We start from the raw sequence: 17,135 nt of genomic DNA on the forward strand, positions 1-17,135 counted from the left end.
TCCTCTCTTTCTTTTTGTCCATCTTTCCACCACTCTCCTCCTCTCCTTTTGCTCTGCATCCTCACTCCTCCAACCATGTCTCCCATCCCTTTCTGCCTCTCATTTTCCATTCTCTTCTCTCTTGTTTTGCTTCATCCATCACCCAGCTTTGAGTTTCCTTTTAATTTATTTCTTTGTTTTGTGTCTACACCCCCCCCTGATCATCACCACCAGAACCAACCACCACTAAACCTCCCCATATATCTGGATCCCAGCTGATATACTATTTACTCAAAATGAGCAGTGCCATTAAAATTCATGACTGCACCACATAGTATGTGTTTTTTTTACTCTTCTTCTACTTCTTCTCCAAACAGAAGGTTGGAGGTGGAGAGGGAAAGAGGGAGGGAGGAAGGGAGAGTTCGATATGGGGTGGGGAGGGGGCTGTTTTGGCGTTGATGTGATGGCGGGAGGGGTGGGGGAAGAAGAAGAAGAAGAGGAAGAAGAAGAAGAGAAGGAGGAGGCGGAGGAGTGAATAAGGGGTATGTTTACTTTAGAGGTCGGCCCTGCAGTGTCCACCTGAAAATTGGTTTTGTGGTTATAGAGAGAGAGAGAGAGAGAAAGGTAAATGAGAAAGAGAGGGTAAAATAGAGCGAAATAGTGAAATAGCAGGAATAAGATAAATAGATTGCACGAAGGACACAAACTGAGAGGAGCAGCAACTGTGAATGAATGAGCGAAATAAGAGAAAGCCAGGGAGAGAGAGAGAGGAGGGGGAGAAGGGGGGAGGATAGTTGTCATTAAATCCCCCCTCTCAAATCAGAGCTGAGATTCAGAGGCCACTTTATCTGGACGGACAGACGGTCCTACGGTGTGGAGCAGCAGGGACGCTGCGACTGTGTGTGACTTTGTGTGTGTGTGTTTAAAAATGCACACACACACATACACACATGTGCATTTCCTTTGGTGTGTGTGCCTGATTTTTGCTTCTGTGCGCCACCGAGCCATGTGAATGTGCCGTAAGGACAATCATGCCCAACTCTAAGTGTGTGTGTGTGTGTGTGTGTGACATGTAATTGAGCCCTTTGAAGGTCAGCGTCCCTCTGTTCCTACTCACCACTGGTAGTTGTTGTGTTTTTTTCCCCTCTCCAGTTTTTCGCCTTGTGTCTCAAAATGGCCTCCCTGTCCTCCTCCCGCTTACTGCAGACCGGAGTGAAGGACGAATTTTGATCAACCAACATCAATACAAAACAACGCTAGGAACCTAAAATGGCCACTCCCTACTCCGTGTCTATTGTCACTTTATATGTGCTCCACTGCCTCTGTTTTTTCAGTCTCGCTCCCTCTCTCTCTCTTGACATCTATCTGTCTGTCTCTTCTGAATAACAGCAACAATGATTTGAAGTGTGGTGAGATTCCACCTCTTGTGTTTATTGCTTTAGCTATTTCTCTGACATTTATAGCAGTATCACTGGGCAGATACAGATGTGTTTCTCTGTTGGGAGCAGTCTTTGTCAGTTCACTCTTGCAGTTCAGCTCCTGTAAGTCTCTGCATTTAATGCTATTTTCCATCAAAAGTTTCCACATCTGAGAAAAAAGTGAAGCAATGTCTCTCAAAATATAGATTTCTGATGAAACGTTGCTTCTCTTTGCTCTCGAAGGAACTATCAGAGATACATTTTGACATATAGAGCGTGCCAGAGCGTGCCCCAAATGTCCATGTTTAACGAGTCATCTTGTACACTTGTTCCAGCGGTGTGTGCACAGAGGTATAATTGTGTGTTAATGAGCATATGTGTGTCTGCAGCAATTGTCTGTGTGTGCATGGAAACAGGAAACTGGCGTGTGTTTCACATTCAGAGGAATGTGGAGGTATTGTTGAAAGGAGGGATTGTAAATTGTGTTTTTCCGGCCTATTCTTTATAAAAACACATTTTCTATTTTAATTTCCTGTCCTCCAACACAAAGACAAATTGATTTTATGTTAATTTGTGGAATATTTCTCCATGTTAAGACAGCACAAGTGAAACAGAGAGCATGCAGAGCTTTCTGGATGTCTTCTGAACTTTTCACGTACAGCGGCAATCCTCCTCAGCTTTTGATTGGTTGATTGTTGCCGCTGCTGCACGGCGTAGGAAAGGAAGGGAGAATCGGCTGTTGCCTAGCAATCCGGTTGCCATAGATACCGCCAGGGCTCCCTCCTAAAGAGTACACTGTTATGTACATTGAAAAGAAAGAGAGAGAGGGAGAGAGAGATGGTTGGAAAAGGAGGAAGGAGAGGTATGGAGAGAATAGAAAAAGGGAGGGATGGAAGGACGAGAGGAGACGGAGAAAGAGAAGAAGAATGGAGGAAGTTGAAGTATAGGAGTGGAGAAATGAAGCGGAGGAGGCTCAGAGGAGTTCATTAAGGATAACATAAAGAATAGGAGGAGAGAGAGAAAACAGACAAAGACGGAAGCAGAGCGAGAAGCAGAGTTTTACAAAAAAAAGAAAAAAGATCTCTTCATGATTCATCATATAGATTCCCCCAGACAGTTGGAGCGGTGAAGGCAGGGTAATATTGGAGTCTGCTTCATTTGGTATTCTGTCTTAACATGTGGTGCTGTGGCTTGCCGGCTGGTTGTTTTGTGGTTCCTCAGTTGTCTTGGCCATGTTTGGATAAGCCCCCAAACCACCAATAACACCCCCCCCCTCCCCACCCTCCTCTACTATCCATCTCTATCTGTCTGCTTGTTGTCTGTTGTACTGTCTGTGACTGAATCTAACTGTAACTGTAAAACACAGCGGGGAGAGGGGGAAATAGCAGTCAACAATGCAACAGTTTCGTACGTGCTGCACTCATCTTCACAATACTATGAATGACCATATGTGAACTAATGCATGAGAACGTTTCCACCGTCTAGTCTAAACTGTCACATGATGGTGCCATTACCGGGGGAAATGCCTTTTACACCTCTGGCTTGTTTGGGCTAAACTGGTAGTTGGTAGTAATTGGTGGTTAGCACAAGCAGCAGTAGCCACCGTGGCTGAACACACAAAGAAAACTGCACCTCCTTCAGAAACTCAAATTCCCCAATTCAGTGCAAACATGCCACAAAAGATGGGATGCCGGTTTCCACCTAAAATGCCAAACCTCCCCCTTTCGTGTTCATGTTTTGTTCCAGTACGACTGGTCATTTTTTGACATTCCCACATGACAGCACACGACTGACACATTACAGTGGACCATGTGAGTTTGGGCACAATTCAAACAGGATTTCACAGTCACATTCCCAGCCGGCTCTCTCCCTGGAACAAAAATAGGATTAATAATTTGCATTTTAACTCTTCATCGACAGGGACACAAGCCTGTACTGGCTAAGTGGTATTTGCAAATGTAAGTACATGTGCACAAAGCACAAGTACAGAGGCGTGTGTGTGTGTGTGTGTGTGTGTGTGTGTACGTGTGTCTGTGTGATTTCTTTACATGCATGATTTATGGGGCGGTTACAGTGTGTGTGTGTGTGTGATTTATCGGCATGTGTGTCTATTCGCCAAATGTGCACATATCTGCACACTGCAGAGCCTGACGGACTGTGTGTGTGTGTGTGTGTGTGGGTTTATGTGTGTGTGTTTCTGCGGGTCAGTGTGATTACAAAGCATCCATAGATCAAGTTTTATTATGCACCAAAACTGCCTCTGTCCTCTTTACTTTGCAATGTCATCTCTGCACACGAGCTCACATTGCACACACACACACAAATGCATGTGTCCAGACCCACAATGCACTGGGAGTTACGCAACCTGCTGACTGGACATGAGCGAAAGTAGTACTTGTGTGTGTGTGTGTGTGTGTGTGTGTGTGTGTGTGTATGGGTGAAGGGTGGGGTAGGTTTGGAGGGTGCAGGGATGGAAGAGGAGCCGAAATGGGGGAAAGCAGGGGAAGAACAGAGCGCGGTACTGGTGCAGGCATTAGTGTGACAACAGATGGATTGCAGGAAAGAGTTCCAATTTCCTCTTTGAGAGTAAAGCAGAGGGGAAGAAAAAAATAGATAGAGCAACCAAATAAGGAAAGGGAAGCGAAAAAATGAAGCACAATGAAGCGCAGAGAAAGATCGAATCAGAGGCAGAGAGAGCAGCAGCAATAATGAGAACGCATGAAAGTGCAAAGAGGAAGAGGGAGGAAGAGGATGGGAGAGAGAGAGCGAGAGGAGGAAGGTAGAGAGAGAGGGGGAAAGGAAGCCAGTGACTTTTCATCTGTGACTGTCGCTTTCCATCTGACTGCATCTCTGCCTCCTTGTCTGCATAAAAAACCCTGAAGATGTCTCCTTGAGCATTTGGACTTTTTTGTCTGTGTGAAAGAACACGTATGTGCTTCTTATATGTCCATTTATTTATCTCTCTGTTTCTTGTTGAAATATGTAAAATACGAGACTGTGATTATGTGTGTGTGTGTGTGTGTGTGTGTGTGTGTGTGTGTGTGGCTGGCCGAGGGTTACAGGGACTCTCATCCATCACATTAAAGAGAGCAAGTGGGGGATGGGACTGAAACTGGACAGCAAAAGTTATTATGCAAAGGCTTGGTTGTAAATCTTTGAGCGTGTGTGTGTGTGTGTGTGTGTGTGTGTGTGCGCGCACGCTCTACTGTAAGTGTGTGGTTGTGTGTGTTTTCATCTGTGTGTGTGCTCTCATTGTGTTTGTGTGTGTGCCCTACTCCTGAGAGGCTCTCCTCATTAAGCAGCGAGGCGACAGGAGTGCAGAGTGTGTGTTTTCACACACGGCTGCTCCGATACAACGGGAGCCACTTTTTTTCGCCTCCTTTCCTTCTCTCCCCTTTGTGCTTCCTCATCTTTCTCCTTTTCCATCTCTCTCTTTTCCCCCTTTTGCCTCATCCGTTCTTAAAATCCTTCCCTGCCTCCTCCTTTTTCTCTTCCTCCTCCTCCACGTTTGTACCTCCTCCTCATCCTCACCCCTTCCTCCCGTCTCCACCTGAGTGTTTCTCGCCTTTGGTAATTGTGAAGAACAGATAAACTCCGAATGTGTAAACATTCACACTCAACTGTCGCTTGTTAATTCCCGTCTGCCTTGATTAATCAAGTTTTGTATTTTTGTGGTGATGGTCGCCACGGCAACTTGTATTTCTCTGTTAAGAGCTGAGCTTTCCTTTATGTGTGTCTACACGACAGAACAGAAGTTTAAAGAAGCACATTGAATCACCTCAATCAGTCCAAGCAAATGTAAAGCACATGTTTAAGATGCTTTAAAGTGAAATATGAAATCAGGGAGCAGGCAGAGAGACAGAAAAACAAGTTTAATTAAAGAGTGGTGAGAGAGCAAGAAAAGTCAACAGGTAAACCTGCATGTGTGTGAGTGTGTGTTTGTGTGTGTGTGTGTGTGTGTGTGTGTGTGTGTGTCAGTGTGTGTGTGGAGGTAATTCCCTTCAGATGGAAGCACTAAGTTGATGAGGCTTCCACCACAACCGGCCAGAGGACGATATTATCGACCAGCCAGAGTCGGGTTGTTGTATTGATTCCAGGCCAGAGTCTGGGGGGGAGATGAAGGGGAGAGAGGAAGAGGAGGGTTTGGGAGGAAGACAGAAAGGGAGATACTTGGGGAGGAAAACGAGGGATAATGCCAGGATGAGGATACACACATCAGGTTGTGACTTTTCCAGGTCCACTACTTTTCAGTCTTTTTCTTAATTACACGCTGGAGGAACGGTTCCTCCTAACAAGTGGCCATCCAGTCACATAATCCTCAAATAAACATATTCTGGGTTCAGATAGTTTCACATATTTACAATACAACTAAATATTTTCTCATTTTTTAAAAACCACACAGCAACTTTGGACTTATCATGAGAAATCTAATTCCAACAGATTTGTTTTTGTGGTTCAATTGTCCAGTGAAAACCAAACTTCACATTCACATGCCAATTTGGGGTCCAGTATCTTAAACAAGGAGTAATCTAATCACTGATCTAGTGGACAGCCTGCTCTACTACTATACCACAGCTGCCCCCATTGGTTTAGAACATTCTCTGATTTATAATAAATACCCACTGAATTATCTGAAAAAGCATTTTGCCACTCGGGCAACCGGGATGAATTTCTAAACTCTTTAAAAGTTGCATTTTAGATACGAATGGTTTTCACCAGACGCCAAGTGTCTGTGGAATGATTACAAAGCAGTGCAGCAACAGTGCAAACATGTTAGAATTTACCAGTTCATTATTTCATTAATCTATGATGAGGAAATCTGAAATGCAAAACAAGACGACAAAATGATTCCGGTGTAAGGATTTTGTGTCATTGTTTCTCTGTTCTCCTCTTCCCTCCCCTCTTTTCCCTCTCTTGTTTTTTCTTACACACCAAAAATATAATTAGTCAGTTGTTTCATTTTGACCAGCAAAACTTAGCTTCTTAGTCGTGTTTTTTAAGAACTACTTTATCGAATTCCTTAAACAATAAATAATGCACAAAAATTTATATAATGAATAAAGTGAGAAATGTAAAAATATACAATTATTTTGCTAAAAGAGAAGAGACAGACTGAAATTGAGAAAAAGCAGGGCAGAGTGAAATCACAACACAAGGTAACGAAGGAGCAGCACGGAGGAGGAAAGAAGAGGAAATGAGACGGGGGAGAGGGAAATTATAAGCGGAGAGGGAGGAAGGATGGGGGGTAGGCAGGGGGAGTAGGGGTAAGAAGCATTTGAGGATTCATCTCTTGCTGGATAATTCCCAGGAGGATCTCTCTCCAACACTTGAAAGCTGTGAAGTGTGCGGTTCTGCTCACACTCCTCCTGGTAATTGGAAGAGGAGGGGGGGGTTGGGTGGGGGTGGTGGGAGGATGGGGTTGGGTGGGTGGGTGGGGGGGGGGGTCAGGTAAAGGAGGGAGATAGGGAGGTAAGAGAAGGACAGGAGAGCAGAGGAAAGGAGGGGAGAGGAGGGTGGCTGACACAGGTGAAGAATTGGAAACAGAGAGGAAATGGAGGAATGAGGGAGAGGTGAAAGCAACGAGGGGCAGGAAGAGGAAAAAAGAACTACCTGAATTGTGCAATCTTTCTTTCTTCGTTCTCTTTTTTCCATCCTGGTTTGTCTCTTTTATTTTTGTTCATTAGCTCGCTCCTCTTCATTCTCTCTCTCTCCATCGCTATCCTCATCCCTCCCTCCATCCCTCCCTCAGCCGGCGATGGCGTGTCTGTGGTTGCAGGCGGCTTTTGAAACATGGCCGCAGGCATTTAATCATTGATGGAGTTTTTTTCCTCCATGCAGGCAGGCCAGCGGGCAGCCCCGACTCACTCGCATGCGTCAGGACCTGCTGATTCACTATGGGGCCTCCACACACACACACACACACACACACACAGATGCAGGCACACACATGAACGCAGACATGAATACAGAGGCAAGCACAGATGCACACACACACAGATGAAATGCAGCCTGGATGTGTGTGTGCCTATCCACATGTGTGCTTGTCTAGTTTATCCCACCAGGGATTGTGAGGCCCGACCAGCAGCAGCAGTGAGCCCAAATAAAAGCAGTGAAGATAAAAGCAATTTATTTGACCAGAACAAGAAGACAAAATCATGTTTGAATTGGCTCCAGGCCTGCACGCCACATATGTCTCCACAGCTTTTATACGTCCTTCTGCAAGTAAACATCTGGCTGCGCTGTTCTTAAGAAAGTAAATAGGCTTACTGTATGTACTGTATGCTCATCCTACTGTAGCCTGTCCCCCAGTGCTACGGAGCAGGACTCCTTCACACACTGTCACATAAGCTTCAGTGCTTTTATAATGAAAGTCATCCTCGGACGTGATTCTATAGAAATTAGTATTGTTGGATAATTTCAGCGATATGATATGAAAGACCACGCTGACTTTCTGATTATTTTTAATAAATGGAAAAATATAGGTCAGAACATGTCTGCCAAACCCTCGTCAGCACTCAGGGAATTCTTTTTCTATAGTGAACTCACATCTTTTGAGAAAGCTAACACCAGCAAGATCTCAGTATTGTTGCCGGCAAGTGAGAATCATAAGGATGAAGATGTGTGTGTTGAAATACTACACAGCTCATTTCAGTTTGTCTGTTGCCAAATTCACGACAGCTCCGTGCGTCACCTTTTTTTTAACTCCTGTACAGTAAACCTGCGGTGCTGATAGTCCTTGTACCGTCCACACCCTGGTAACGAGAGTACTTTAACTCCATTCCTTTGTCTGCTGATGGTCGATCCTGAGCTGTCACTGATACGGCCGTCTCTCCACCTTGTTATTCACTATTGCACCGCACACAGAAGTGCACAGCCCAGCAGTAAAGTCCTGTGCAGTTACATTCTCACAGTATAGCTGTCAGCCTCTTGCTTATGGTTTTTTGCTCAGCGCACTCCTGTTGAATTTTGCAGTAGCAGGTACAGCTTTTATCATCCCCGCCCCCCCCCCCCCCTGGTCTCAGTCTGTCTGTCTGTCTGTCATCCTGATCAGAGACTTTTTATTTATTTATTTATTTTATTTCTCTGAGGATTAAAACCAGACACTGTGGAGCAGAAACCCAATCTCTCCTGCTCCACCTTCTCTCTTCACCCTCTTTTCCATCAAATTCACCCCTCCGCTTACGCCCTCCCCTTCCAGCCAAACAAGACTCCACCCCGAAATGGATGGATTAATGACCTCTCTGTCTCTCATGTGAGCACAGCATCACCTACAGCTCTGTCTGTCTGCGTGCCTGTGTGTTCTTACCTTTTGTCTTTGTGCACAGCGAACGCCTTTCTGTCGGTATGTATGTATTCTCATGTGTGTGAGTGTCTACCTGTGTAATCCCCTCTATTGTAGTCACTGTTGCTGTGTCCTGCATGGTGAGTCATAGTGAACGACTGTCCAGTACATTACATCTTGGAGGAGAAAGCGCACATACAAAATAGTCTGCAGTGGTTATGTGATTGCTTCCATTAAAGTGATTATGCAATCAGCAGCAGTAAGTCAGGCAGGCAGGCAGACAGACAGACAGACAGACAGACAGGAGACCGTGGATGGGGGGTAGACGTACAACGCACACACATGCACACACACACACACACACACACACATATATATACGCAGCACTCTGGCAGGCAGGGGGAATTTCTCTCTTGTTAATAATCATTATGAAATGGCTTCACGTGGAGCGCTTGCCTCTCCACGCTCAGCATGACAGCAGGTCTGTCCCGGCAGCCTCCCTATGCACTCACACTTTTCCTGTCCTTCTTCAGTTCCTCCTTTTCTTATACCTCCTCCATTCCTGACAATATTTACCAGACCCCAGGGGCTCCCAGCGGACGCCCCTCCCCGTGCCTCCCCATCTCCCCCCTCCCACTTCCTGGGTGAGCCGGGGTTTGCTGAGTCCGGGGCTCCAGGGCAGGCCTGCACCGGTGCTTGTTTTTACCAAAACAAACAGATGAAAAAGGAGAGAGAGAGCGAGAGGAAGAGAGAGACTGCGTTGTGCCCAGCCGGGATGGTGTTCAGTCTCACAATGGGGACTTTGTTACAGATCTCTTAGTTTTCTTCTTCTTTGTTTTACACCTCAACATTTTACCTCTAATCACTCTCTGTCAGTACGACACTGTGCCGACATGTTTTCTCTTTCTCAGCACACTTTGGTGATGGCCGCTCTGTTGATCTGGCATTCACGGCCTCTCCCTCTCCACTGTCTGGAAATTTAAAAGACTCCATCGTCTCGGGGCAGCATTTCATAACACTGACTCAAAAAGTTTACACTCTGCTCTTCACCCCCCTCACCAAGAGCTCCAGACAGGAGCAACCCTTTCCCCACCTTTCCTCGCCTGCTTCTCATTTCTTTTTCTTCCTCCAGCCAAGAAAGCTCCAGACGGCTCAGTGATTGCCAACGGCTACTGCGACTTCTGCCTCGGAGGCTCAAAGAAGACCGGCTGTCCTGAAGACCTCATCTCCTGTGCGGACTGTGGACGCTCAGGTAGGGCACCGCTGGAGGGGATGATTGGCAGGAGGAAGGCGGTCCTCTGCTGATGCACACTTTTGATTTTGTGTTCACCACATGAATAAATGCAAGTTACACCTAAAATGGATGGACCATACCAGTGGTTTTTGTTGTAGCCCATCTGCTACAAATGATGTACAGTATACTTCACCTTATCGATAGCCATTTGATGTAATGTGTTTGATATTTTTTAGGTCAAATTCCCTCCTTTCTCATTGGTTTAAATTTTTGCTGCAGTTTGTAAACCAATTTGCAGAGACTTGAAACTTACCACAGATAGCAATTTCTGTTCACTGTGGTGGCCCTGAAGGACAAAAATACATGCAGTTAAATATAAATGCTGTTGGACGTTCTCCCAATAAAACTACAAATGGCAAAACGTATTCATACAAAAGTAACAATAATAATAATAATGACCCTCCTCACACTGTCTCTGACTTATAACCGTTAACTCAGCATTATGTACATGTACAGTCTGAATTTGTAATTAGAGGTGTTACTTTGGTGAGTTCTTGTCCTTAAAGGCCACCATACTTCAAAATTTAATTTAGTGATGTTTTTGCAGTAGTTGTAAGTGCGGGTTAATTGGAAACGTCTGCACTGTGTCACCATTCAGCCGTAGCATGACCAAAAGAAAAAGGTGTATGTACTTCACCACGATGTATTGCCTTATTCTCTGCAGGTTGATTTTCCGTCTATGCAGAAAGAAAAATATCCCCTTGGCTTCCTGAAAGCCATTAAATCTTATATTAACAATCTAAAATGCTTTGTAAAAAAAAAAAAAAAAAGGGGCTCTAATTTAAAATGTACTAAAATCTTCTTTGCAGGAAGAATTTCTCATTCCGAAAACACACTTCTGTTGCTGCAGGAGAGGTGTAAGAGTGGCAGGAATTAAAATCCACTGTTAAACCTTATTTTGGAAGCATATACACCCAATATGAAAGCGCTACTTTAATATGATTAATTTATCATGATGTGATAACACTTTAAAACATAATTGGGAACAGGATTTTGTATTTTATAAAGTTTTATATAATACCAAGAATATCAAATAGATTACATAAATCACATGAGATAAATTTCAAGGCATTTAACACATTGCATGTAGCTCCTGGTATATGCAATAAATATGGTGATACATGCTCTGCAGTGTCTCTGAAGTGCAAAAGCACTCTGGCATGTCTTGTCAAACTGCTGTTTCCATGGTTTCACGCTCAATCCGGCACTTATTTTCGTTTACTGTGGTCATGTCCATTGATCACACTACTGTCAAACAAAGACATTCCTTTGGCATTAAAATATAAATGGATACAATAAAATGTGATCTTGGTGTGACCTTCTTTTCTGGCCAAAACGAATCCTGTCTGCTGCACGCCGTTCACTCCTGGCTTCTTGTACAACAACCTACTTTTCAATTGTGATATTATAAACCATTGTCTATTTCTTCTTCTGAGACCATGCCCAATGTGCTTCAAGGCTCGTAGATGAGTGTGTGAGCGACTGGTTTCCTTCAGTATGTATTTTGGTTGTGAATGGCTGACAGTAAATTCTATAAAGAATATGATTTTTAAATATGGTTGTATTTTTTTCCCCATTATAATTCCCTTTGTTTTGGTATGGGATGTGTTTGTATATTCTGGTTATATGTATACATGCAGAGATTTCAGTGTATATGGTGCAGAATTTGTGTACTTATTACTTGATTGCATGTACTGTGTATATATTTTTCATTTCTTTTCACCTGAAAAATAAAAGACAGAACTAAAGAGATGTACGTGATTCTTAGTGAATGGGCTGCAGCATGCAAAACATTGGTATGGTCCTCTTCTTTATAGCCACTCACAAAGACAACAAATGAAGGTCAGAAAATGAGGATGACATAATATTGCTATTGTCGTGATCATGTAACTGAAAGTACCAGGAAAAACTGAATTAATAGCGTGAGAAGAGAGGAAAACTATCATTTAAATGTCAGAGAAGCAGAGGGAAAGCAAATCTTATTTTTCTGTTACACATGCAAAATTGTTATTTTGGAAGTCGTGAGTATTTTTATTTCTTTGTAGCTTTCAAGATCAAATCAAAAGCAAGTTTATCACAGAATTCTTCTGAGATGACTGACACTCAATTCATGTGACTTTAATTTGACTAAATATTAGAATTTAACCAAAATTCGACATTCGTATTGTAAATGTGAGGAAAATACTGTCCAGAGATAAAGAAGGCCTAATGTTCACATCTGCTAAACATCGCTGTTGAATTCCCCTTCAAATACAAATAAATCACCTGTAGGAAGCAAACACAGTGATGGATAGACAGAACAGTAGATGATGGATAACTGTCCTCAAACTACAGGAAGCGATGGTGAAACATGTTGTGTGGGTGTGTGCTTGTGTGTGTGTGTGTGTGTGTGTGTGTGTGTGCGCGTGTGTGTGTGTGCGTGTGTGTGTGTGTGTGTGTGTGTGTGCACTCAGGCCACCCGTCCTGTCTGCAGTTCACAGTGAACATGACGGCTGCGGTGAGGACTTATCGCTGGCAGTGCATCGAGTGCAAGTCCTGCAGTCTGTGTGGCACCTCTGAGAACGACGTAGGATCACTTACTTTATTCTACATGTTAACTCTAAACACACGTGGCTGCACACACACACACACACACACACACACACACACATGCACACGTCTTTTATCGGTAAAGATAGTTTAGAGAATTCTGATATTTGTCCTTGAAGTAATTCACTTTCTGAACTCTGATCCCGTAGCTGGTTTAGATTCACTGGCTTGTTTTCAGACTTGTGTGTGAAGGTTCAAACTCTCATTTCATACAATATAGTCTCACTGGGATGAAATATACTTAAACCCATGAGAGACTGTCAAAGATAAAGATATCAATGTGGAGTAAATGCCGTGTTTTTCCTGAAGAAAGTGCAGGTATTTTTATTCACACAGACTGTAGTGCAGATAATGAGGACACACAGCAGGTTAGTGTTCTTTATTGGCTTTAGAGATTAAGAAGTATTTCTATGAAAGGAAGTTTTTGGTTCTCATTTTTTCTTTTTACCACCAAAATGAAAATGAAAGTCCACCGGGTTAACAGTGTTAAACCCCTAGTGTTATATTTTACTGATGAATATCTTCACGCCCTACACACATTTAATGAATGACGTTGAATCGTGTCCTCGGCTCTGACATCTGTTCACATGTATCTTCTCCTGTGTTCCAGGACCAGCTGTTGTTCTGTGATGATTGTGACAGAGGCTACCACATGTACTGTCTGAGCCCTCCCATGTCTGAACCACCAGAGGGTATGTATAACAATAAGAAGAACACAAGTATTATTATTATTATTACCAAAAAGAGAGGGAAAACGTCTCAGCAGTGTTCATATGAAGGCCTTGTGAATCCACTGACCTGTATTTGGCCAGACTACACAGCCCAAGAAAACAGAGCTGAGACCGTTTTTGTTGTTGCTACAGAATTATGTAAGTGTCTGTACTGTAGGTGGAGAAACACTGACAATGAGGCGAGTGAAACCTGCGGTAAAAACAGTCCAACTACCCCTGTGCTGACTTTTGGGTAGTCACACATCACTGTGCAGGGGACCCTGGTCCTGGTACTGTAGCTTAGCATCCCAGAGACGGAGCTAGTACATCTATTCAAATCAAACATTTCATCGCTCGCCTACTACACGTAAGATGGCTGCCTCAGGATGTTTGATGGCGTTGTCATGGAAATGAATAGTAGAAGAGATAATCTGTTTCCATGGCAAAAGTGTCACTTGTCTGAACACACAGTAGCAGTGCCACTTGTGTTCAACACTCACTAACAGTGTCATGCTCTGCCCACGCATGTAATACCTTTGCTTTTATCAGCCACGTTTTTAAAATTCAGCAGTCGTCAGTTATTTTAGGTTAACTCTCAAGAAGAGACCTGGCTGATGATGAACATCTATTTCTTTAGATACCGTGCTGTGCTTCGTGCTCACAGAGCACCTTTAGGCATAATACAGCAGGGTCTACGTTCACTTTGAAGTACAGAGGTTGAGACTTGCATTTTAACATCCATCTCAAGTTGATGTTTAATTAATGTCACAAATCCCCTGTTCAAATCCAACCCAAACTGCTGTCAAATCCTCTGCATCCACAAACCACAGGCGCAGCATGTGGCGTTTTAACACAGAGCTTTAATTTACAGTATTACTTAACGCTCTGTCTAAACTGAGGGATTAATCCACAAGGCTTTACAATAGCAGTGATTGAACTTCCGATCTGTGATGTGCACGGTGTGTGTGTGTGTGTGTGTGTGTGTGTGTGTGTGTGTGTGTGTGTGTGTGTGTGTGTGTGTGTGTGTGTCTGTGTGTGTGTGTGTGTGTGTGTGTGTGTGTGTGTGTGTGTGTGTGTGGTGTACAGGGAGCTGGAGCTGTCATCTGTGTCTCAGACAACTGAAGGAGAAGGCCTCAGCCTACATCACCCTCACTTAATCTGCGGAGCTGCGCCTCATCCTCTCGGCCCTTCATCGTCTCCCAAACCACCTCTCTGTCACCCCTCTCTGTGCCTCAGCTGCCCCCACCCTCCTCTGATCCACCCGCCGCCACCTCCTCTACAATCTGCCCCAGTGACCTTTGACACGACTGAGCACACAGCACCCACTGTGCCGGACCCATTCTTGAGCATCCGTCCAGCGGCGAGCCAACCTCTGTCCTTTTATGTCACTCACATTCCCCGCTGTGCTTGACCTGACCCCCCTCCCGCCTTTTCCTGCTCTGTCTCAACAGAGGAATTCATCAGCTGGCAATAAGTTTGCTAGCGAGACACACACTCCAGCCCGCCAAGGGCACTTCAGAGGTATGCTACTCCACAGGAACCCTCTTCAGGGCCCCTCGGAAGAGCCCTAATGATCATCAGCTTCAACTCAGTCAAGTAGTGAGTGAGAATTAATAAGATGGATAGGTGTAAGGCCGAGGACCCTGGAGAACCATGGGGCAAGTATGTTTCAGTGTTTGCCAACTGTGAAATATACACCTAACCAAAACTTCGTTTGCTCCTCCTGTCTCTGTCCTGACCTGAGACGCTCACCCCTGCTCCGCTGCTTGTGTGCAGGGCTCGCTGCCCTGTGCAGTGTCAAAGGGGGATTAAGTTGTACAGAATTAAGACGGACTCTTTCTACACACTGTTGAAAACTCCTCTTCACTGGCGAACAATGAGCAACCGGTCAGGAACTCAGACCATCTTTGACCTCACCGCGTCCTCTCTCCCTGCATGTGGTTTCCACAAATGAATGGTGCATTTTGGGATTGAAACTGAAGGTTTTAGTGCTCGGATGTGATCCTCGGATGAGAGAGAGATGGATTTTTCTCTAATCAGCTATCTCTGATCAAACACTGTATTTAAAAATGACAATTTAGGCTTAGCATCTCTCACAAATCCTTTACCTGACCTTTATCCGCCCTTCCCCTCTATGAAACAATGACTGTGAAGCCAATGCGAGACTGAAACGCTCTTGGTGCTCGGTGTGAATTATCTGTTTGTTAAGAATGTAGGATCGATGTGTGGACAATGCAGATCTTTGTGTGGCCCATGCTGAGGCCTAAAAACGTCTTTTTTATGAGTCCTTTTTTATTTTTTTCATTTGCATGTTGTTATTTCAATTATTTTTGAAGACTTTTGATTGAAATTGAAAAGAAAGCACACTTAATTCGCAATAACGTGTTTGTGATATGAACTATTTTGGCCAAACTGGGTGTGTTTTAAACTCTGTGCGTGCCTGTGTGTCTGTTTGTGTGAGTACACCACGAGCTCTACAGTAACTGTAGCCAGCTCCATGCTAGGTCTATCTGTGCTATCTGCGGGAGGATTTGAGTAGCACGAGGGTGATGTGAATGTAAGTCAGCATTTTCCTGTTCAGGCGCTCCGACCGAGGAGGGACAAAGTCATTATTTTGCAAGTTTCAAGTTTTGGTACTGAAGTCAAGTCAAGTCAAGACCAATACTTTTTAAAGATAGATTGACGTTTTGGGAAATAAACATAAAAATCTAAGTTCTGTGGGGGTTTCTTGGCAGTAACTCCACTAACTGAGCCCAGCCAAGAAATTGCTTGGCACACAATCCACCGCAAAACCGGTGGTCACTTTACCCTTTGTATTTTGTACAGACAAAGAAAAAAGATATAATGTGATAATCAGTGAGCTTCAGAAGTACTGGTAGGTGGATTTTGTTGCTTTTGGGCAGAGCCAGGCTCAGTTTCTTCCTTTTTTCGGTCTTCATGCGAAGCTAAGCTGACCATCTCCCGATAGTGGTATCAGTCCTCTGTACTGATTCCCCGCAATGCAGCGAATGAGTGCTTTTCCCAAAATGTCGAATTCTTCCCCAGCGTCACGTTCATTTACTAAACCTGGAGGTTTGAGTTGCCTAAAGTTTGATACAGTTTAAACCGTTGACCACAAAGTAACATAAGTAACACATGCGTTTCATTTGTCCCTAAACATGATGAGGGAGGATCTGTTTTTTTCTACTCTTGGTAAACATCACCACAACACTCTGACTCAGTGTCGAGGGGTCATTGATTTTATGTTTGCAGAGACGCTAAGCTCTTTGCTACTAGCTTAAAGTGACACTCTACCCAAAGATGTCCTTTTCGGATCAAAGTATACAAAACCACTCCTGTAACATAATCCATTCATCCACTTTATATTGAGAGCTAAACATCATAGTAGCATCCCCAGAATAAGTTCACTGCTTCTGTTTGGCACTTAACACGTGCACACTCACGCAACGTATTAAAGCATTAGTTTTGATAAACGCTTTTCATCTTTGGGCTTGGTGAGGGTGCCAAAAGGCTGACGTACTGGTGAAGTCACAAGTCATCTGTGTCGAAGTCAGAGTCAAGTGAGTGAATTAGCTCACAAGCTCTTTCTCACCAAGTGAAACAAGTTGTTTTTGTCGCCCTCGCGTCGCGCAAAACATGAGGCCAGCTGTTATAAAGCGTCTGCTGTCTGCGAGTCTGCTCTGCACACTGGAAGCCAGTGTAATAAATCAGCACTCGAAGGCCAAGCTGAAATTTTAAGGCTGAGTTTGTCATAATGGGATTAATCAAGCCAGCCGTGTACTTTTACTAGCTTGCACTGAGAAAAATGTTTTTTTTCTCTTGACCCAAAGGCCCCTGGTGTTACCCTCCGCCAGTGTAGCTGA

At 44.1% G+C, this 17,135-nt stretch overlaps 1 protein-coding gene across 1 annotated transcript in view; it reads left to right on the forward strand.

Moving 5' to 3' along the window:
* The window catches only part of dpf1 (double PHD fingers 1), a 37,064-nt gene extending 22,635 nt beyond the window's left edge, over nt 1-14,429 (forward strand). Inside the window, 4 exon segments of the mRNA XM_070829234.1 lie at nt 9,812-9,931; nt 12,427-12,539; nt 13,173-13,254; nt 14,359-14,429. Coding sequence (XP_070685335.1) covers nt 9,812-9,931; nt 12,427-12,539; nt 13,173-13,254; nt 14,359-14,429 — 386 coding nt within the window.
* The last annotated feature ends 2,706 nt before the right edge of the window (nt 14,430-17,135 follow it).

This window comes from Pempheris klunzingeri, chromosome 4, assembly GCF_042242105.1.
Source record: "Pempheris klunzingeri isolate RE-2024b chromosome 4, fPemKlu1.hap1, whole genome shotgun sequence".
NCBI lineage: Eukaryota > Metazoa > Chordata > Actinopteri > Acropomatiformes > Pempheridae > Pempheris > Pempheris klunzingeri.